General features: G+C 43.2%; 1 protein-coding gene across 1 annotated transcript; it reads left to right on the top strand.

Annotated features, from left to right (window-relative positions):
• Nucleotides 1-1671: 1671 nt before the first annotated feature.
• Nucleotides 1672-23316, top strand: smn1 (survival of motor neuron 1, telomeric). The gene is made up of 8 exons (XM_080738042.1): nt 1672-1797; nt 3220-3291; nt 5142-5261; nt 9864-10076; nt 10917-11126; nt 13418-13489; nt 15168-15278; nt 21704-23316. The coding sequence occupies exons 1-8, from the start codon at nt 1750-1752 to the stop codon at nt 21776-21778; spliced, it is 921 nt and encodes a 306-aa protein (XP_080594168.1). The 5' UTR covers nt 1672-1749; the 3' UTR covers nt 21779-23316.
• Nucleotides 23317-24475: the final 1159 nt, after the last annotated feature.

The following is a 24475-nucleotide window of genomic DNA, read 5'->3' as shown; positions in this document are numbered from 1 at the left end:
AAATCTCATTCCACTGACACATGCCTTCTCTATTTGACTGACCAAATCAAACGCGAAGCGGATGACGGCAAATATAGCGGCATGGTCATGATGGACCTCCAGAAGGCATTTGACACCGTAAATCATTCTATTCTGATTGAGAAACTAAAAGCCATCGGTCTTGACAGCGCAGCAGTGAGGTGGATGCAGTCTTACCTGGTGGGGAGGGAACAGGTGGTGGAGATTAACGGTACCCTGTCCCCCCCCCTCCCGGTAAACTGTGGTGTTCCTCAAGGTAGCATACTGGGACCTCTGTTGTTCCTAATATACGTGAACGACATGGCATCTGCTTGTGACTGCAACCTGTTCCTGTTCGCGGATGACTCGGCTCTCCTAGTCTCGGGCAAGGACCACTTGCAGGTTGAGAAGACACTTAACTCTGAACTAAGTAAGATCTGCACATGGCTTAACGACAACAAATTATCAATTCACCTGGGTAAAACAGAGTCCATCCTCTTTGGATCAAATCATAACCTCAAAAAAGTTGATAACTTCACAATCAAAGTGGGTGACAAGGTCATAACACGAAAAAACGAAATCTCTTACTTAGGATGTATCCTTGAAGCTAATCTTTCCAGTGAAAAGATGACTTCTAAAGTAATAAATAAAATCAACCAACGAACTCGTTTCCTACAGAGGATCGCCCCGATGGTCAATTCCAACACACTGAAGACCATAGCTGGTGCAATAATCCAGCCCCTCTTTGACTACGGAGTCCACGTATGGTATTGTGACGCCCCACAAGCCCTGAAAACTAAACTACAAACAGCCCAAAATAAACTAATTAGGGTCCTGCTTAGACTTCCCTATCAGACTCACCTCACCGCTACTCACCAGTTAAGAGTGGGGTGGCTCAGAGTAGTTGACAGAGTACAGCAACTTGCAATGGGCCTGGTGTACAAGATACACTACACCACTATGATACCCAAGTACCTGTCAAAATACTTTATAAACATTAAGGATGTCCATAATTACAACACCAGAGGCAGCGCCACAGATCACTTTCAACCCAGAGTCAAAACCAACAAAGGGTCAAACTCTTTTTTCTGCTATACCACCAAAATGTGGAAAGCCTTACCGAAGGCCACAAAGGAGTGTGGATCACTAGCATCCTTTAAAATTGCCCTGAAAAACCACTTACAGGCAGCAGCCGTTCGCAACTGGTAAAAAAGAATCTAGCCCAACCCTACCCTCCCCTGCCCCTTCTTTGTATATACTGTTTGTTTTGACTTACTGTCTTCTATTCTGTTTTTCTTTACATATCTACTGCATAGTACTGTGTTCTATTTGTCTGTCATTCAATGTTATATGAGATACTTCAATGGTTTCCAGTGGAAATAAGCTTAGTCTTTTCATGGATCTCCTTTTAGTAGACCTTGTACCAGTGAACTGTACCGTCATGAAACTGTACCTTTTCCTATGCAAACTTCTAATAAAGTCTTCAATCAATCAATCAAAACTAAAGTAACTAAAATGAGCCAGTCTTTTGAACGGCTCTTTGAAAGGAACGGTTCCCAGAAATCAGGAGATCCGGCTCACTTCAAAGAGTCATAAATCCCATCTCTAAACACAACCAGCCTGTCGCAACATATAGACGTCATCATCCATTCGCCCTGCTGCAACGTCACAAACGTGCGACGCACGTTGTTTTGAAAAGTGTCCCACAGACACTGAAGATAAAGAAGTAAACAAAGCTTTCTTTGTGTTTTCATGGCCAACGGTTGTAAAGACGTGCTGTTCGCACGCAGCGCTGCTCAGGTGAGTCATGTTGTTATAATGTGGCTACGAGTAAAAACAATGGCAAAGGGAAAGAGATGCTATGACTACTAGAGATGATCAGCTAGCTACTATGCTAAGCTGCATTTAGCCTCTTCGCTTTGCTCTATAACGGGGGTCTTCAACGTTTTCAGTCCAAGGACCCCTTAGTTGAGAGAGAGATGAAGCAGGGACCCCCACAACCTGTTCATAGATTCCATATAGTTTCATTGTTTGACAGCACAATCATCAGGTTACACATCTCTATTCAGAAACACGGTTACGAACCATCAATACTTAATAAACTTGACCTTTCACTCTGTACTTAGTCTGCTCTTTTTCCCCTCTAGACCAAAGCTCTTCGCCGAAAATAGCAGATCGAGGCGTTGTGAGCTTGTAGATCTGCTATTTTTGGCTACAGTTTCTCAGAATATAGACGCTAGGGTTCAAGTTGTTAATATAAAAAGGATTGGACGATTTGGAGGACCCCCTGTAGTAACACTGAGGAACCCCTAGCGGTCCTTGACCCCCTGTTGAAGACCCCTGGTCTATAATGACTTTTAAATCACAGTTCCACACACTTTAATAGATAGATGAAGATTAATATTTAGTTCCCACATCCGTGAGGGACAGATGTACCGTCTGACACGTGTCTAATGTTATCCAGATGTTATCATGTGTCATGAAGAGTATTCAGTATTTAACTCAGAGAATGGCACCAAATGGATCTTGACATCAGCCGGGGTCCATTTGGTTCCATGTGTACTCTCCCTTAAATCCCCTCTTTATGGGAATCAATATTATAATTGAAATGTTGTCTCTGAATGGTAACGGGAAGAGTGGGCACCTCCATGCAAAATGTAATATTTATTCCAATATGTAAACAAAACAAAAAGGGGGAATACTGATGATGTATTGTGCGTGTTCAAATGGTCAATAATATTGGCAATACAAAAATGGTTTGATGGGGAAGGGTTTGAATTCATGAAAACTATTATTATCAGGCGGGTAAGCACACATCATGACACACAGGATAACATGATGCAATCTGACAAGGAACACTCAAACACAGGGTTTAAAACATACCCTAATTACACACCTCATACGTTCATATTGTCCATTTTTTATTTCCCCCCCTTTAATCCCAGGCCCAGGTATCCCGATACCCCCAACTTTGATTGGCTCCCACAAAGTTTCCCAAGGTAGTTGGGTTTGGCAAAGTTCAGAGGTGATAGTAGACACCTTTATGAACACATTTTGAAGAAAGCTATTGAAAAGCATTTAGTTCCCAGATTGATCCACGTCCACCACTCGGCTAACTTTCCCTCACTATATTGCCCAATATTCCTTAGTGCTCACTCTCCTCTGAATAACTGTCTCTTTAATTACAGTTTTGATTTGTTTGATTGTTTTGTTTTCTTTCAGAGTGATGACTCAGACATCTGGGACGACACAGCCTTGATAAAGGCTTATGACAAGGCTGTTGCGTCCTTCAAGGTGAACTCAACACAACATCTTTGACACATACTGTATATCGCTGTTGTCGGACAGATTTTTCAAAACTTTTTTTTTTTTTTATCAAAGCCCTACTTCATTATACAAGTGATGCGAGGTCACACCCTAGGTGGGGTTGGAAAAAGGGCCTTTCTGTGTGGAGTTTGCATGTTCTCCCCGTGTCTCCTAGGGTAGATACCCTCACACAAAACATAAAGTAATCCTGGTCTCTATACTGCCTCCCCCTGGCCAGCCGGGGCGCCTGATGGAGGGGAAAGGAACTGGTAGGAATAACGTGTTCCTTCCACGTGCTACGTCCAACCGGGGAAACTCCCCCCTGTCAGGTGATAAGAAGCGGCCTGCTCACTCCTCATGCTCTGAAGGAAGCATTAGCTCAGTTTGGGGCCCTCCCCAGGTTGGCAGAGGGAGAGCAGAGCCCAGGGTTACAGTTTAGGCAATTGGCACAGGGTGAAAAATGGGTTACAAAATCGTGGGATAAGATTTTTAAAGAAAAAGAGTTATGCAAGGCGTTGTGTGTGCTTGTTGTTTGGCTAGTTTCACTACTATTTCATTCAAAATCATAAAAAAATAGTTTTTGGACATTAGTACTCTTGTTTCACTCACACACGAGTAGGGGATGACATGCAACATAAATTGGGAGTGAAACCGTTTTTATATCATAACTTAGGATAAATATTTAACAAGAATATTAAAGATACTACAAAATCAAATATGACACACAGAGCAACTCAAATAAATAAATAAACACTAAGACTAACTTTGATATTTAACCACTGACCGAACAACCACAACATAAAGTAACAACAAACCCCTAATTCTTACCTGCTCTGACATAATCTAGCAAAAGAGGACGAATACAAAAAGCAGGCTTCCGTGGCCGTTGCTTTAACATTACAAAAAGTAATGTAGACTCAAAACATAACTAATACAGAGACAGGGTCATGAAATTCCTGGAAATATTTTGAAATTAGAAAAATATTTTTCCAGTACTGGAAAGGTTTTGGAATTGATCAAGGGTCCTGGAAGGTCCTGGAAAAATAGCTATGCATTGTCTTTGGTTATTGATTTTGTTAATACCTCTGAAATGACAAATTAAGCATGGGCCAAATTGTCAAATATTAGAGGCAGAAATTGTGAAAATAGCCGATCTACAAGCTCGCAACGCGAGGCGTTGTGAGCATGTAGATCTGCTATTTTCACAATAGAACCGTGTTATACAAAATTTCTCAACTCTTAGTGCTCGTCAGGGTGGGGGGGTCCCCAGTTAAAACATGATTATTTCGGGGGTCACAGCCTGAAAAGGTTGAGAACCACTGGCATACACTACCTGTCTTTGGGAATTGAGCATAGGAGTAAGCGACCTGTTATTGAGCTGAATTATTGTTATATAGTCCTAGAAATTGGGTTAAATATTCTGGAAAAGTTTGGGAAATGTATTGGTAAAAATGTGTGGGAACCCTGAGAGAACCAAACGATGTGTGGGTGGACAGCACTACGCCCAGTGCTGCCAGAGACCACAGGTCTTAAATAGTCTTCTCCAGCCAATCACTGGAAGCTGTGGTGATTGGCAGCCAGTAATCAAATGATGTACAGCACCTGGAAGTGACCAGTTAAACTCCACACACACACTGAGCTTAACCCACACACACTGACACACAACTCCTTCTGCAGACTCACACACTGACACACAACTCCTCTGCATAAACCCACACACACTGACACACAACTCCCTCTGCACACTCACACTAAACCCACACACACTGACACACAACTCCCTCTGCACACTCACACTCGTAACGATGCTAATGTTTCTGTCGTTTTTAATGCGTCAGACGGCCCTTAAAGGGGAGGACGAACCCCAGACCTCTAAGAACGACCCCCCCGGGAAGAAACGCAAGAACAACAAAAAGAACAACAGCAGGAAGAAAAGTAACGCAGCTCCAGAAAGAGAGGTGGGTTTAACCGGCGTTTACATCAGCAACATGTTGTTTACGTATATAAAAAAACATATTCTAATAAAAACTAGCTCCCATTTGAAGGACTTCAATTCACTAAAGGTACTGTAGCTCTCCACCGCATCCACATGGTTGCCGTTAAGAGTTGGACAGCACCTGTTGCTGAAAGTGTACTGTTGAATGGGCGGTGGGTACACTGTCACGTCGGGTCACAGGGTGGTGGGTACACTGTCACGTCGGGTCACAGGGTGGTGGGTATACTGTCACGTCGGGTCACAGGGTGGTGGGTACACTGTCATGTCGGGTCACAGGGTGGTGGGTACACTGTCATGTCGGGTCACAGGGCGGTGGGTACACTGTCACGTCGGGTCACAGGGTGGTGGGTACACTGTCACGTCGGGTCACAGGGCGGTGGGTACACTGTCACGTCGGGTCACAGGGCGGTGGGTACACTGTCACGTCGGGTCACAGGGTGGTGGGTACACTGTCACGTCGGGTCACAGGGCGGTGGGTACACTGTCATGTCGGGTCACAGGGTGGTGGGTACACTGTCATGTCGGGTCACAGGGTGGTGGGTACACTGTCACGTTGGGTCACAGGGTGGTGGGTACACTGTCATGTCGGGTCACAGGGTGGTGGGTACACTGTCACGTCGGGTCACAGGGTGGTGGGTACACTGTCATGTCGGGTCACAGGGTGGTGGGTACACTGTCATGTCGGGTCACAGGGTGGTGGGTACACTGTCACGTTGGGTCACAGGGTGGTGGGTACACTGTCACGTTGGGTCACAGGGTGGTGGGTACACTGTCATGTCGGGTCACAGGGTGGTGGGTACACTGTCACGTCGGGTCACAGGGTGGTGGGTACACTGTCACGTCGGGTCACAGGGTGGTGGGTACACTGTCATGTCAGGTCACAGGGTGGTGGGTACACTGTCACGTCGGGTCACAGGGTGGTGGGTACACTGTCATGTCAGGTCACAGGGTGGTGGGTACACTGTCATGTCGGGTCACAGGGTGGTGGGTACACTGTCATGTCGGGTCACAGGGTGGTGGGTACACTGTCATGTCAGGTCACAGGGTGGTGGGTACACTGTCATGTCAGGTCACAGGGTGGTGGGTACACTGTCACGTCGGGTCACAGGGTGGTGGGTACACTGTCATGTCAGGTCACAGGGTGGTGGGTACACTGTCACGTCGGGTCACAGGGTGGTGGGTACACTGTCATGTCGGGTCACAGGGTGGTGGGTACACTGTCATGTCGGGTCACAGGGTGGTGGGTACACTGTCACGTCGGGTCACAGGGTGGTGGGTACTCTGTCACGTTGGGTCACAGGGTGGTGGGTACACTGTCACGTCGGGTCACAGGGCGGTGGGTACACTGTCACGTCGGGTCACAGGGCGGTGGGTACTCTGTCACGTTGGGTCACAGGGTGGTGGGTACACTGTCACGTCGGGTCACAGGGCGGTGGGTACACTGTCACGTCGGGTCACAGGGCGGTGGGTACACTGTCACGTCGGGTCACAGGGTGGTGGGTACACTGTCATGTCAGGTCACAGGGTGGTGGGTACACTGTCACGTCGGGTCACAGGGTGGTGGGTACACTGTCATGTCAGGTCACAGGGTGGTGGGTACACTGTCACGTCGGGTCACAGGGTGGTGGGTACACTGTCACGTCGGGTCACAGGGCGGTGGGTACACTGTCATGTCGGGTCACAGGGTGGTGGGTACACTGTCACGTCGGGTCACAGGGCGGTGGGTACACTGTCATGTCGGGTCACAGGGTGGTGGGTACACTGTCACGTCGGGTCACAGGGCGGTGGGTACACTGTCATGTCGGGTCACAGGGTGGTGGGTACACTGTCATGTCGGGTCACAGGGTGGTGGGTACACTGTCATGTCGGGTCACAGGGTGGTGGGTACACTGTCACGTCGGGTCACAGGGTGGTGGGTACACTGTCACGTCGGGTCACAGGGTGGTGGGTACACTGTCACGTCGGGTCACAGGGCGGTGGGTACACTGTCATGTCGGGTCACAGGGTGGTGGGTACACTGTCATGTCGGGTCACAGGGCGGTGGGTACACTGTCACGTCTGGTCACAGGGTGGTGGGTACACTGTCACGTCGGGTCACAGGGTGGTGGGTACACTGTCACGTCGGGTCACAGGGTGGTGGGTACACTGTCACGTCGGGTCACAGGGTGGTGGGTACACTGTCATGTCGGGTCACAGGGTGGTGGGTACACTGTCACGTCGGGTCACAGGGTGGTGGGTACACTGTCACGTCGGGTCACAGGGTGGTGGGTACCTGTCACGTCGGGTCACAGGGTGGTGGGTACACTGTCACGTCGGGTCACAGGGTGGTGGGTACACTGTCACGTCAGGTCACAGGGTGGTGGGTACACTGTCACGTCGGGTCACAGGGTGGTGGGTACTCTGTCATGTCGGGTCACAGGGTGGTGGGTACACTGTCATGTCGGGTCACAGGGTGGTGGGTACACTGTCACGTCGGGTCACAGGGCGGTGGGTACACTGTCACGTCGGGTCACTGGGTGGTGGGTACACTGTCACGTCGGGTCACAGGGTGGTGGGTACACTGTCACGTCGGGTCACAGGGCGGTGGGTACACTGTCACGTCGGGTCACAGGGCGGTGGGTACACTGTCACGTCGGGTCACAGGGTGGTGGGTACTCTGTCACGTCGGGTCACAGGGCGGTGGGTACACTGTCACGTCGGGTCACAGGGCGGTGGGTACACTGTCACGTCGGGTCACTGGGTGGTGGGTACACTGTCACGTCGGGTCACAGGGTGGTGGGTACACTGTCACGTCGGGTCACTGGGCGGTGGGTACACTGTCATGTCGGGTCACAGGGCGGTGGGTACACTGTCACGTCGGGTCACAGGGCGGTGGGTACACTGTCACGTCGGGTCACAGGGTGGTGGGTACACTGTCATGTCGGGTCACAGGGCGGTGGGTATACTGTCACGTCGGGTCACAGGGTGGTGGGTACACTGTCACGTCGGGTCACAGGGTGGTGGGTACACTGTCACGTCGGGTCACTGGGTGGTGGGTACACTGTCACGTGGGGTCACAGGGTGGTGGGTACACTGTCATGTCGGGTCACAGGGTGGTGGGTACACTGTCACGTCGGGTCACAGGGTGGTGGGTACACTGTCACGTCGGGTCACAGGGTGGTGGGTACACTGTCACGTCAGGTCACAGGGTGGTGGGTACACTGTCACGTCGGGTCACTGGGTGGTGGGTACACTGTCACGTCGGGTCACTGGGTGGTGGGTACACTGTCACGTCGGGTCACAGGGAAGCGTTGGATAGCAGTGGGCTGTTGAAGAAGCCATCATCAGGCCATAAGCTGCTTTTAGCACCACAGTAGCTGCCTGTCGGTGTCGGTTCTCAGGTGCATTCAGCAACCTTTTTTTTCACAGTAGTAGTTTGTTTGGCAGAAATGGCCATGGACGTATATTGACAGATTTCTTTTTTCTGGCCACTGGGGGGCACTGTTCACAAGGCATATTTGAGACCATCGGTCTAGTATAACTAACTTGAGATGAATATGCTGTTTTTACAAAAAAAAATAATAATTCTGGCATCGAGGGCTATTTTGGTTACATGAATCTGGCATTGAGTGATTTAGTTATTATGATGAGAGCGTCTTGGCTGCTGTTAACACATGGGATGCTCAGGTTTCTAACATTTCTAGCTGTTGCTGCTGCCGCCGTTCACTCACGCTTTATTTTGAAGAGCCTCGGAAGCTTTGTGCGTGTGCACGTGAGTGTCCGCTGACGATTGAGGAAGAAAATCCATGTGTTTACAAACGCTCGCGAAACTAAAATCCAAACCGCGTCCGACCATCGCGGTAAAGTGTTGCCGTGAAAACAATCACATCTCTGCTTCCCTGGCGTTCTTTTCACCTCATTCATAGATAAAGCCCTTTTTATGTTTCAGGCTAGAATGGAAATCAATGCAGCCTAGAGCATCCATTTTCTCTCTCTCTCTGAGCTATGTATGGACTAGGGTCATTCACAGGTCACAGCATGCACGTAGAGCTGTACCAGTTAATCCCTTGTTGTCTCGTTCATGAACGAGACAACTCCTTTTGGCAGGGTGACCCCTAGTGGCCTTAACTCGTTAATGAACGAGTTTGGCACCCAAGTTGTTAAAGACAGGGTGAAATCAAAAACATGTTTTTCACACTTTTAGAGCATATCTGTAGTGATAAATATGGCCATACCTTCACTAGATGCAAAAAAAAATAGAAAATAAACAATTTTTGTGTATATTTATATCAAAGGTCCCTAAATAGGCCATTCTTAATTACTTCCTGTGAACAGAAATTCAAAAGGTGATGACATAGATAGACCTTTTGAATATAAATGAACCTTTGATTACATTCACCTGTTTGTTTCCCATTGCTGGCTCCCATTACTCCCATTACTCAGATTTTAAATCCCATCGCCTGAAGGGCTGGTCACCTCGGATTGGTTCAGAAACACACAGGCTTCCTTTTCAAACTGAAACTTCAAAATAAAATACCCAAAATAGTCATTTCATTGGGTCTTTAAGCTGTGTTGTAATGTCCAGTGGCAGGTTGGTGACCGGTGCAGTGCTTACTGGACAGAGGATGGCCAGCTGTACGCTGCCTCCATCTCCTCCATCGACCAGAGGAGAGGCTCCTGTGTGGTGGTTTATACAGACTGGGGCAACCAGGAGGAGCACAGCCTGCAGGACCTTCTGCCAGACCCCCAGGAGGAGGAGGTTCCTGCTGACGCCTGCCTGGAGGATCCAAAAACATCGGTAAGAATTATTTGTGTTGTAAATTACCTTTTCTACATTTGCCAAAGCAATACAACAGAATTACACAGTATAAATAACTAATTAAAGAATGAAACGATTAGAACCAAAAACTATGTGGTCTAAAAATAATAATAATAATCACAGTCTCATCACAACCAGAACACATGAAATGACGTAATTGAAAAATCCGATACCTGTCTATTTTTTTATTGTATTTATTTATTTATTTTGATGAAATGCCCATATCTCTGCTCCTGTGAGAGCAACACACTCTGTTTCAACTCCACATAACTCCAGAACTGCTCGCTTTTTTTTCTCTCTTATTTACTATGGAAGCACAGAAATATTCATTTCATAGTCATTACCATTGTTCGGCTAAATAATAAATATCATAAGATTTTAGGCGACTAAATCTACAGTTGATTTAATCAACTAAAATGTATTTTGGCAGGCCTTGATGGCATCATAGTGGCTGATTTTACTCTTGGTTTGCTTTGCTGAAAATAGCCAATCTACAAGCTCACAACGAGTTTTTAGATCGGCTATTTTCAGCACGCAACATCTGAGAGCAACCAACCATAAAATGACTCTCTTCTCCACTAGTCCCTCCCTAACGTTTTAGTCTAGTTTTTATTTTGTTGACGAAATTGTCAATATATTTAGTCTTAGTTTTAGTCATCACAGCTTAGTTTTTATTTAGTTTTCGTCAGTGAAAAAAACACGGTCGACAAACATTTTTCGTCATAGTTTTAGTCAACTAAATCAACACTGAATCTCTCTGAAATTATTTAAAAAACTGAACGAAGTTTGTTCGTTTTTTTTTATCTGTGTGACCTCCAGGTCAACGAGGTGGAGTCGTCCACAGAGGAGAGTGACCGTTCCAGCAGCACCACACCCAACAGACAGCAGAGCAGGTCCCACCAGAGCAGGGCCCACCAACACAACCAGAGCAGGTCCCACCACCACAACAAGCCCCGCTCCCACCCAGAGCAGCCTCCTCCCCCCATGTGGCTCCCCGGCGGACCTCCACCCATGCCAGGCTTCAAAATGGTACGTTCCCTCCCTAGAGCTGTCACCATTAAACTGACCATTAATTAAATGTCACACAAATAATGATTAAATTGCATTTCTGGCATTGAAGACTGGAAGCTTAATTTCTGTTTGCCATTTAGGCTTCATAATTACAAACTGCACAGGGCAGATTACTGACATATTTAATCATTTTATACTTTAAAAACAGCTGATCTACAAGCTTTTGTAAGCTTGTAGATCTGCTATTTCTTCTATTTTCCACATTTTTCAATATGGAAATGATTATGACGATTATCTCAAATAATGTTGATTATCTCAAATAATTGCGATTTAGAGGATTATGTAATAATTGTGACAGGACTAGTTCCCCGTTCCACTGGTTGAAAACCTCTCTGTTGTTGTTGTGTGGAAATGATTAACACTTATGTTGCAATGATTTTTTCCGGCCAATGTCCCGCGTTGCCATGGTTACCATAGACTTCCATGTAATTGTGCAATTGTGTAAAAAGTGCACGCCCATGCCTAGATGATGCACCACGTGTGTAGATGCTGTTCACAGCTTTCAAACAAAAAAATCCGCTTGGAAATCCGTGCAGGCATTCATGATTTATCAGCCATTATGTTTTCTTCAGATGTAAACAAACATGGCTGCCATGTTTGAAAGAATGGGTTGGTATGGGGGTTAAACATGCAATTTCGCGATCGCGATCATGCCTAATACATTTCTGGAGGTCCAAAAAAAATGTTTGAAAAAAAATTTTTTGAAAAAAAATTTTTTTTTTTTCAAAAACGGCCCGAACTCGGGAAACTCGGGGTTGGCACAGCACTAGTACCAATACAAACTCGGGAAACTCGGGGTTGGCACCATATGTGTTAAATATGTATATATTATTATATGTATATGGGTTAGGGTTAGGGTTAGGGTTAGGGTTAGGGTTGGGGTTAGTGTTAACCCTAACCCATATTATTATATATTAAATGATTAAATATGTATATATTATTATATGTACCTTATATGGGTTAGGGTTAGAGTTAGGGTTAGGGTTGGGGTTAACCCTAACCCTAACCCATATTATTATATATTAAATGATTAAATATGTATATATTATTATATGTACCTTATATGGGTTAGGGTTAGAGTTAGGGTTAGGGTTGGGGTTAACCCTAACCCTAACCCATATTATTATATATTAAATGATTAAATATGCTCAAAACTTAAAATGCCACTTGTTAAACACTTGAAAGCCAAGCATCCCTGACTGTTCAGGGGGAAAACTATGACCAAAATGATCCGATCTACAAGCTGACAGTTGCTGTGTTGGAACCCTTTTGAAGGAGCTCAGTGAGTGGAGACAAGATGTCCCATGATATAATACTGTAACTGACCGATCAGCTGTTATTATTTAATTGTCTGTTTGTTTGATCGCACGTTTAGCATAAAGAAAGAGACTAATAATAATGGCCATTGGTAGCCGATCACTGTCGGATGGTCAAATCATCCTATGGATGGATAATCATTGTATCTCTGAGCACACATTGCATTAATGTCTGAATATTAGATGGATATTCTCTGTAAGTCTACAAGTTAACAGAAGTCTACATATCAGTATGCATAGTTTTTAACCCATATTTTCAGATTGAAAGGGGTAAGAAAAGAAGAGGCTACCATAAACCTTTGAATAGACTGTTGGGGGGGAAAAAAGTTATTTAATTGAAAACTACTGGAGATACGCAAATTTCATAATGCATAACGCAGCATATGATTGATGAATTATTTCATGAGATTACGTGGCTGTAATTCTCTCCTTCCCAGCTGAGAGTGGCGAGAGATTGGAAGCCACACAATTAGATCACTTTGCTCTGGTATTCGATTAGATTAGATTAGATTAGATTAGGTTGCACTTTATTGGCAGGACACGTAACGATCCCTGTGGGGAGACGGAGTCATTAGAGGAGACCACATCACCGTGAGGTAGAGATAGATACCTTTATTGAGGTGGTTACGGAACGCTCTGTGAACCATGCAAGGATCCCTGCTTATGAACCCATTTAGACCTGGGATTATTGATTGCTTTAACCGTTGAAAAATAGCAGATGTACAAGCTCAGTGAGCTTGTAGATCTGCTATTTTTGAAAAGTCGTAAAAATTTGTGCAAATCTTTGAATATATGTATTTTTAAAGGGAATGTTTGTAACTCAAATGGTGTCCGAGGCCAAATACATATGGTTTTGGGGGTCCTTCACATAAAATAGTTTGAGAATCACTGACATATTATGTATATATATATATATTATGTTCTTTCCTAAAGGGAGGAGCCAGGCGGTCTGGCGGTGGTCTGGCCCCTCCCCCGTGGCCCCCCATGATGCCCGGCGCCCCCCCGGTGAGTCAACACATGTCATTTAACAGTAAATAAAACGTGTCATTTTATTCAGCCAGGACACCTAACCCCTAACCCTATAGCCAGGACAGCCTGTTGCACAAGCAGGTTGGTGATGAGGCAACATTGCTGTAAAAGAAGGGTTTCTAAAATGGGCATACGTGTACCCCTAGTGTTATGTGGAGGTACTGCAGCAGGTATTAGAGAGACAGTGGAACCTTCCTTTGCTCAAGGGGGACAAGGTGTCCAATTGTTCATATTTCATCCTGATGGCTAAGATTGACTTCTACTGCCTGGCTGAGAGCTGTGCTCCAAGGAATACACTTTTCTACTTTTGTCTTTTTCTCTCCATTTTAACTCAAACTCTGCCATCAAAATACCCCTTTGTACCCCTTCTCTGCCATGTCCGTAGAACCCGTAAATGTAATAAAAATGAATTAAAAAACATTTTTTTATCGAAGCGCAACTAAAATAGGCCGGAACTAATGCTCCGTGATCGGTTTCTACACGGACACATTATTGAGCGGACAACTTTAACATTGGAGTCCCTGAACCGGAAGCGGAAGTCCGTCCTCTATTTTGGCCCGTTAACTTTCTGTCTGAACTCCGCGGCTTACAGATGGAGAACTTATTGATCAATTGAAAAAGTTTCAACGGATTTGAGAAGCTGATGGAATACGCGAACACACGATGCATAGCAGTGTCCGATAACGCACGATGGGAACTGGACGAGCGCCCACGTTAACCGGTAGGAGAAGCCGGCAGTGAAAGACATAGAGAAATTAACGGGCTTTACGGCCGTAAACTACGAATGAGTTAACCTGCTTGCTGCTAAGCATTAAAATCTTCAATATCTTTAGATTCTTACCTTTTAATGTGCATGATGTGCACGGGTAATGCACGGATGATGCTCCACGCGTGTGCACGCCATTCACAGCTTTCAAACAAAAAAAACGCTTGGAAATCCGTTCAGGCATTCAAAAGATATACGGTAGGCTATAGTGTTTTGAGAAGAAGCACTGACTGCTGTGTCCTAAATGGAACAAGGTCTTATAGAATCTGACGCAACTAGGGCATGGTCATTTGTCAGTGTTTTTTCTTTTCTTAGTTTTTTTTTCTTACAGATTATGAAAGTGACGATTTATAAGCCTTAGTTTAAATGTTTCATATACTGGAATCTGAAAAATCGTTGATGTAAGAAGCTGAGAGAAATCCTGTGGAAAGATCTGTTATCTCACACCTGTCAAAGGAGTTACTAGTTTTTAGCACAAAGTATTTTATGGTAATAAAAAGTTATGTTTTCCCTTAACCACTTGAATCCTGGTATCCCTATTTTAGACATGTCATTACATTGACATAACTATATTAATGGTAAATGGACTGTATTTATATAGCGCTTTTCTCTAATGATTTACAATGGATTTCACATTCACCCATTCAAACACACATTCACAGAACAATGGTGGAGGAAACCATGCAAGGCACCAACCTTCAGCGTCTTGCTCAAGGACACTTCCACTTTCCCCCCATACACCTACATCTACAAGCTCACAGAAGTGTAGCTCGGCTATTTCCACTATTTTCTTCCTCCTGCTTGCTGCACATCGTTTTAGAGAACAAATCCTTGGTTTTTCCATTTCTGTTCTCTCATCCCACCTCCTCCCCCCCCCCCCCCCCCCAGATGATCCCCCCTCCCCCACCCATGAGTGCTGACCTGGAGGAGGATGACGAGGCTCTGGGCAGCATGCTGATCTCCTGGTACATGAGCGGGTACCACACCGGATACTACCTGGTACGTTACCATGCACCCTCACACCCTCACACTGGATACTACCTGGTATGTACCATAGACTGTAAAAAAATATGGACAGTGGAAAGCCTTTGGTTTCTATGCTGCGCACATGAAGCTGTTTTTGGTTGTATGGGTGACATCATTGTAGAAATCAACGTTCATTGGTAGAAATGGTACCATCTCGAATGCTATTTGCTGCCAACGGTCACATGCAGGGATACATGGGACATTGTCTTGAGCTTGCAGAAAATAAAGCACACCAAGAAGAATCATCACAAGCCTATGACCACAAGCCCCTCCTACAGCATACCCTGCTATAACATCAAATATAACGTAAATTGTACCATATTTTCACAAAACGCAAATCATGGTGATTGAAACGAGGCTTTAAACTAGCAACAGGAACCATAAAGTATATTTATGACAATGTTTATTAAGGTAAGAAAATCTAATGTAAAAGTTTGGGGGAAATGAATGGAATCCTATGGAGAACATGTTGCTTCTGGTACCAGAACAACACAACTAGCGGCCAATCTGAGGAACTTTCAGTTCCGTGTTTGCTTCATTTTAAATCAGGACAACTACACCCAGGCAAGAAATAAATCGTGAAATAATAGTGGACCTACCAGTTCTCAATGCATCGTTGAGAGCTTGTAGATCCACTATTTTCGCTAATTGTTTGGGGGCGAAAAGAGAAAATGTTCGCCTATGACGTTCCCAATATACGGACGCCTCATTTCAATAAATGAATGCATCTAAATTATATAATCACATGAACGGTTATTGATTGCAATGAAATCACATTAATCTGCTAAAACAATTCAGAGTTGAGGACAATATGCATAAAATAATTGAATAACTGAATTTGAAATTAAATTAGGGGTGGCAGTTGCCATCCCCTGATGGCCTAAAACATTCACCATTTTATCATGAGCATCAGTGAGGAGTCGGTCCAAGTCATCCTTTACTCCCTGCTCATGTTGTGACTCGGATGCAGAGATACTGATTTCTGTTGCGGTCAGGCAGAAACCTCTCATCTCCATATTCTAAGGTTTTGTGTTTTTTCGTAATTTAACGCCCTCTACTTGGCAGCGTCACACAAAAGTAACAAATCCACGAACTTCGAGCTTGTTGTTGATGCTTTTGAATTTGAATGCTGAAAGGTAACAGTCCGAGCACTCAAAAAGTTAAAAAAGGAGGGGAACGGACGTAAAAACTGGGTACTTTATTTCATTACCAAATAATAAAAGCCTTTTATTATTAGATTTTTATTTTATTATTTGGTAATGAAATAAAGTACCCAGTTTTTACGTCCGTTCTCCTCCTCTTTTAACTTTTTGAGTGCTGGGATCTCTCCTCTCTTTTTCAAGTTTTATCCCACTCATCCTAGAAGCACCCACCACATGTTTAACTTTGCCGTTACCTCTTGAGCACCTAGTTGTTCTTGTTCTTCGCTGAAAGGTAACAGTTTAGGACACTGTCTTCAACAGGGGGTCCTCATAGTTACTACAGGGGTTCCTTCAAATTTTTGAGTGATAGAAACTGTTTTCTCAGCAGATCTACAAGCTCACAACGCCTCTTAGCACGAGGCGTTGTGAGCTTGTAGATCTGCTATTTTTGGCAAAGAGGTTTGGTCTGAAAACAAATTTACATGAATCCAAGATACACTGATGATTGTGCTGTCAAACAAAACTATCTGTTATGGGGGTCCCTGCTTCATCTCTCTCTCTCTCGACTAAGGGGTCCTTGGCCTGAAAACGTTGAAGACCCGTGGTTTAGGACATATGAGGTTTCCACCCGACAGAGACGATATCTAGTTTTATTTATTTATTTAATGTATTCTATGTGGATATGATGTCTTCCTGGCGGTGCTATCTGTGTCAGGCTATCAGGATACTAACATCACCTGCACTTCCACTCGGTGGATCAATCAATAAAGCTCTTATTTTAGCGTAGCTTTGGGTTAAACTTTTAGAAGTTGAGTGTGACAGAAAACGAAACGCAACACTCCGGTCTCAATCACCTCACCCGGCGCGTTCGTGCGTTCGTTCGTTGCGATGCTGCTAAGTATAGCCGCCCGCCGAGCGGGGGCAATTTGGATGAAAGACGAGGCAGAAATGGAAGCTCAACGGGCAGAACACTCGACTCCTCGTATCTTTTTATGGAAGTTTGCTCCCGTTTTATGAACACTGAGCTTCTGGGCTCATCAAGCCCGGTTTTAATTCAGTGGAGCTGCAAACGTCACGCTACAGTAGAGGCATACAGATTATTATTACATACACGCTACAGTAGAGGCATACAGATTATTATTACATACACGCTACAGTAGAGGCATACAGATTATTATTACATACACGCTACAGTAGAGACATACAGATTATTATTACATACACGCTACAGTAGAGGCATACAGATTATTATTACATACACGCTACAGTAGAGGCATACAGATTATTATTACATACACGCTACAGTAGAGGCATACAGATTATTATTACATACACGCTACAGTAGAGGCATACAGATTATTATTACATACACGCTACAGTAGAGACATACAGATTATTATTACATACACGCTACAGTAGAGGCATACAGATTATTATTACATACACGCTACAGCAGAGGCATACAGATTATTATTACATACACGCTACAGTAGAGACATACAGATTATTATTACATACACGCTACAGTAGAGACATACAGATTATTATTACATACACGCTACAGTAGAGACATACAGATTATTATTACATACACGCTACAGTAGAGGCATACAGATTATTATTACATACACGCTACAGTAGAGGCATACAGATTATTATTACATACACGCTACAGTAGAGACATACAGATTATTATTACATACACGCTACAGTAGAGGCATACAGATTATTATTACATACACGCTACAGTAGAGGCATACAGATTATTATTACATACACGCTACAGTAGAGGCATACAGATTATTATTACATACACGCTACAGTAGAGGCATACAGATTATTATTACATACACGCTACAGTAGAGACATACAGATTATTATTACATACACGCTACAGTAGAGGCATACAGATTATTATTACATACACGCTACAGTAGAGGCATACAGATTATTATTACATACACGCTACAGTAGAGACATACAGATTATTATTACATACACGCTACAGTAGAGGCATACAGATTATTATTACATACACGCTACAGTAGAGGCATACAGATTATTATTACATACACGCTACAGTAGAGACATACAGATTATTATTACATACACGCTACAGTAGAGGCATACAGATTATTATTACATACACGCTACAGTAGAGGCATACAGATTATTATTACATACACGCTACAGTAGAGGCATACAGATTATTATTACATACACGCTACAGTAGAGACATACAGATTATTATTACATACACGCTACAGTAGAGGCATACAGATTATTATTACATACACGCTACAGTAGAGGCATACAGATTATTATTACATACACGCTACAGTAGAGACATACAGATTATTATTACATACACGCTACAGTAGACATACAGATTATTATTACATACACGCTACAGTAGAGACATACAGATTATTATTACATACACGCTACAGTAGAGACATACAGATTATTATTACATACACGCTACAGTAGAGGCATACAGATTATTATTACATACACGCTACAGTAGAGACATACAGATTATTATTACATACACGCTACAGCAGAGGCATACAGATTATTATTACATACACGCTACAGTAGAGACATACAGATTATTATTACATACACGCTACAGTAGAGACATACAGATTATTATTACATACACGCTACAGTAGAGACATACAGATTATTATTACATACACGCTACAGTAGAGACATACAGATTATTATTACATACACGCTACAGTAGAGACATACAGATTATTATTACATACACGCTACAGTAGAGACATACAGATTATTATTACATACACGCTACAGTAGAGACATACAGATTATTATTACATACACGCTACAGTAGAGACATACAGATTATTATTACATACACGCTACAGTAGAGACATACAGATTATTATTACATACACGCTACAGTAGAGACATACAGATTATTATTACATACACGCTACAGTAGAGACATACAGATTATTATTACATACACGCTACAGTAGAGACATACAGATTATTATTACATACACGCTACAGTAGAGACATACAGATTATTATTACATACACGCTACAGTAGAGGCATACAGATTATTATTACATACACGCTACAGTAGAGACATACAGATTATTATTACATACACGCTACAGTAGAGGCATACAGATTATTATTACATACACGCTACAGTAGAGACATACAGATTATTATTACATACACGCTACAGTAGAGGCATACAGATTATTATTACATACACGCTACAGTAGAGGCATACAGATTATTATTACATACACGCTACAGTAGAGACATACAGATTATTATTACATACACGCTACAGTAGAGACATACAGATTATTATTACATACACGCTACAGTAGAGACATACAGATTATTATTACATACACGCTACAGTAGAGGCATACAGATTATTATTACATACACGCTACAGTAGAGGCATACAGATTATTATTACATACACGCTACAGTAGAGGCATACAGATTATTATTACATACACGCTACAGTAGAGGCATACAGATTATTATTACATACACGCTACAGTAGAGGCATACAGATTATTATTACATACACGCTACAGTAGAGGCATACAGATTATTATTACATACACGCTACAGTAGAGGCATACAGATTATTATTACATACACGCTACAGTAGAGGCATACAGATTATTATTACATACACGCTACAGTAGAGGCATACAGATTATTATTACATACACGCTACAGTAGAGACATACAGATTATTATTACATACACGCTACAGTAGAGACATACAGATTATTATTACATACACGCTACAGTAGAGACATACAGATTATTATTACATACACGCTACAGTAGAGGCATACAGATTATTATTACATACACGCTACAGTAGAGACATACAGATTATTATTACATACACGCTACAGCAGAGGCATACAGATTATTATTACATACACGCTACAGTAGAGACATACAGATTATTATTACATACACGCTACAGCAGAGGCATACAGATTATTATTACATACACGCTACAGTAGAGACATACAGATTATTATTACATACACGCTACAGTAGAGGCATACAGATTATTATTACATACACGCTACAGTAGAGGCATACAGATTATTATTACATACACGCTACAGTAGAGGCATACAGATTATTATTACATACACGCTACAGTAGAGGCATACAGATTATTATTACATACACGCTACAGTAGAGGCATACAGATTATTATTACATACACGCTACAGTAGAGACATACAGATTATTATTACATACACGCTACAGTAGAGGCATACAGATTATTATTACATACACGCTACAGCAGAGGCATACAGATTATTATTACATACACGCTACAGTAGAGACATACAGATTATTATTACATACACGCTACAGTAGAGGCATACAGATTATTATTACATACACGCTACAGTAGAGACATACAGATTATTATTACATACACGCTACAGTAGAGACATACAGATTATTATTACATACACGCTACAGTAGAGGCATACAGATTATTATTACATACACGCTACAGTAGAGACATACAGATTATTATTACATACACGCTACAGTAGAGACATACAGAGTATTATTACATACACGCTACAGTAGAGACATACAGATTATTATTACATACACGCTACAGTAGAGGCATACAGATTACATACACAAGTTCTAAACCGGAGCAAAGGTGAAATGGAGGTTAATTTTAATAGGGATGGGATGATTTTGGATTTTGATGGTACAATTCAATCTTTATTAACGGACTCGGGTCCAAATACAAGATACAAGATATAAGCATAAAAGAAACATAACAGGCATTGAAAATATGCCTGTCTGACAGAAACATCGTTTTTTCAAGATACCATAGAAGGATTTAGAAGACAATTATAGAATTGGGTCGAAATATTCTAAGAATTTCATGATTTTTCAAAAATAGCAGATCTACAAGCTCACAGCGCGGCACTCGGTGCCGCGCTGTGAGCTTGTTTATCTGCTATTTTTCAGTGGTTAAAGTAATAATGCGTAATAATGCGTTAAAGTCATCAGTCGCCACGACTGTTTTCCGCCATTTGGATTCTACAGACGCCAGCATATGAAAGCATGTTGTGCAACAAAAAAAAAGCAGAATTACAAGCTCACAACACGTTAATAAAAATGAATAAAAATATTCCTAAACGTAAGGTTCTCTCTCTCTCTCTCTCTCTCTCTCTCTCTCTCTCTCTCTCCAGGGTTTGAAACAGGGACGTAAGGAAGCAGCGTCCGTGAAGAACAAGTCCCACCGCTCCTCTCACCACCACAAATGAAGTGACTGGACAACTAAACAGTGTTTCTCAAAACGTATTTTATTTTTTCCAACCCCCCCCTCCTCCCGATACCTCTGAGGTCCCTTTTCCACCGAAATATCTTTGGTTCTTGGACCGGTTCCGTTCCTGGTTCTTAGAACATTGAGTGCTTTTCACAGAAACGTCTCGTTTCCGCCCGGTTTTAAGTAGGAACCTTTGTATAATGAGAGGCCAGGAGTCCTCAGTTATAAGCATCTACATTAGGCATGGGACGATGTGAAGATGTCATATCACGGTTGTTGTGACCAAAGAAATTGCGATTTTACGATATCACGATAATCAAAATATCCCCCACAACCATTATCCTGGGGTGGAACATTTGCTAAAAAAAAATAGCAGATCTACAAGCTCATAATGCATTGCATTGCAACGCGTTGTGATCTTGTAGATCAGCTATTTTTTGGCCTAGAGATTTGGTAGAGAGTGAAAATAAGACTGTATTAAGTGCATTACTTCCAAGTCCGTTTTATCAATTATAGAGGGTTTAAATGGTACTGGATATGCAGCTCGGCAAATAAAAGGTGAATTGATCCCAGTGCATGACGAAGGACGATATCACCATAAATTAAATCTCCACGATACGATTACCGTGAGTGGGTTTTTTTTCATCACGATAAACGATCATAGCGATTATCGTCCCGTCCCTAATGCCCACTTGAGTTCCTAGTTCTAGTTTTGGTTCCTAGTTTATTTTTTGTTCCGGTTCTGAACCAATTCATTTTCAGTGGAAACACTCTGAACTGGTTCAATATTAGGCGGGGGGAAAAGAACTGAACTGGTTCGACTGCTGGTGGAAAAACATTTGGTTCCATTTGCACACTGGGAGTTACAGACCTGTAGGCCTCCCCTAGGAAACCCTTAAGCTGAATTCCAATACTCAAACCTCTGCCTCCTCTGTCATCTGTCTTCCAGCATGGCGGTGTTACTGTGAAGTTGGTGACCTGCTGAAATATGTGACAGTCGTGTTTCCACTGCAGATAACAACCCCCCGCCTCTTTGACATGGTGCGGGTCAAGGAAGAGAGCATGGGCCCGGCCTTCTACTTTGCCCTGAGAGACACGTTGGTGGCCTCGGATATGGACCAGGCTACGCTGGAGGGTGGTCACCGTGCAGGGACAGATCATTGAGGTCACATGACGTCAAGTGTCCGAATGTAAATCATAGCGGTATTTAGTCCACGTGTTGTATTTCTAGACCTCCATGTAAGTTGTGTGAAGTCCACAAGATGGTCACATATTTCGGCAGGTCACAGATTTCACCGTAACACACCGTCATGCTGGAGGACAGATGATGGAGGAAGCGAAGAGGCAGAAATTAGTGTATTGGACTTTGGCTTATCGGGTGTCCTGAACCCACAACAAAACATTTCATTTACCCAGGACCCCTCCCCCCTCCCCCCCACTACGGTGCCTTGGCGTGTGCATCCGTCTCTTCACGTTCACCAGAGAAGTTGTTGGAACATGTTGTATAAAACTGTTGTCACCATGAAGTGTCTGTCATGCAACAAGGCAAGGTTTTGTATTCTTTGTAAATAAATTAAATAAAAAGGCTGTTAGCGCATACAGAATACTAGTGACCGGCTGTGGTATTCTTTGTTTGCATAAGAAGTGTGTCTACTAACAGTTTCATCCATTGACCACAACCACACACACATCGTTCAGGGGAAAGATTATCGATGTATGCCCTCCGAAAAAACCTGGAACGCACCGCTGTGGAACAGGAAGGAAGGTATACGTAAAAACACTGTCCAAGAAGAGCTACTGCTTTGTGCTTTGGCTCTCCAGTGCCATCAACTGCTGACCAATAAGAACATATCCAATGTACTCCGTCTTCAAGTGAAAAAATATAATTAAAACTTTATTGAGCAAGGCAACTGCATTGACCAACGCATTTTGACACCAGTTCTTTCACTTGAAGACGGGGGGCCTTGGATTTTGTTCTTGTTGGTCTGAAGTTTATCTTCGTTGTCGGGTGGAAACCTTGTATGTCCAAAGCCGTTCATTTTGCATTTTTCATTTTAAAAATGATTTAAACTATGAAAACAGCCGATCTACAAGCACACAACGCGTGTGCGTGTAGATCGGCTGTTTTCACTACTTTTGTGCGATGGCCTTGTACGGTGAAGCAGGGCTTTACTTTGTGAAAAAACATACAAATTTGAAACTTGGAGATACAAGGTTTCCACCCAACAACGGCGTTATGCCACTGGGGAGAAAAAAGCAGTACCTCTTGAACTTTGTGTGTTTTATACAAACGTATACGTGGCTGTAATAACAAGCATTGTCCAGCAGAAGTCAGACTATGCACCGAAAATTAATGAGGAAACCGCTATTATTATGGTTGGTTTGGCAAAGCTAACGGTGGATGTGTTGTTGATGAGGGGAGAAAAAGGAAAACAAGGTACATTTCTCTGCAAGAGCAGCAACAGAAACCCAACACAGAAACTCAACCCCAGAGCTTCTAGGACGCTGTTTCCCAAACAGTGGGTCGGGCCCCATGTTTGGGGCGCGAGGCGATGTGTTGTGGTCTTGTAGATTTGCCATTTTCACTAGTTTGGGTCCTGGGCTAACAGTCAAAATGTCTCTTTTGGGTCTTCGAGCAAAAGAAAAGGCATTTAAACACTGAATTTTAAAAAGCAATGCCTCTTTATTCCAGAGC

Source organism: Nannobrachium achirus, assembly GCF_963921795.1.
Source record: "Nannobrachium achirus genome assembly, chromosome: 12".
NCBI classification, from domain to species: Eukaryota; Metazoa; Chordata; class Actinopteri; order Myctophiformes; family Myctophidae; genus Nannobrachium; species Nannobrachium achirus.
This window is presented reverse-complemented; position numbering and strand designations above follow the sequence as displayed.

Excerpts from the sequence above, each read along its gene's own strand:
- smn1 (XM_080738042.1), top strand. The coding sequence starts at position 1,750 with ATGGCCAACGGTTGTAAAGACGTGCTGTTCGCACGCAGCGCTGCTCAG. Across the intron at positions 1,798-3,219 it reads TCGCACGCAGCGCTGCTCAG|AGTGATGACTCAGACATCTG; the intron begins GTGAGTCATGTT and ends GTTTTCTTTCAG. Across the intron at positions 10,077-10,916 it reads TGGAGGATCCAAAAACATCG|GTCAACGAGGTGGAGTCGTC; the intron begins GTAAGAATTATT and ends TGTGACCTCCAG.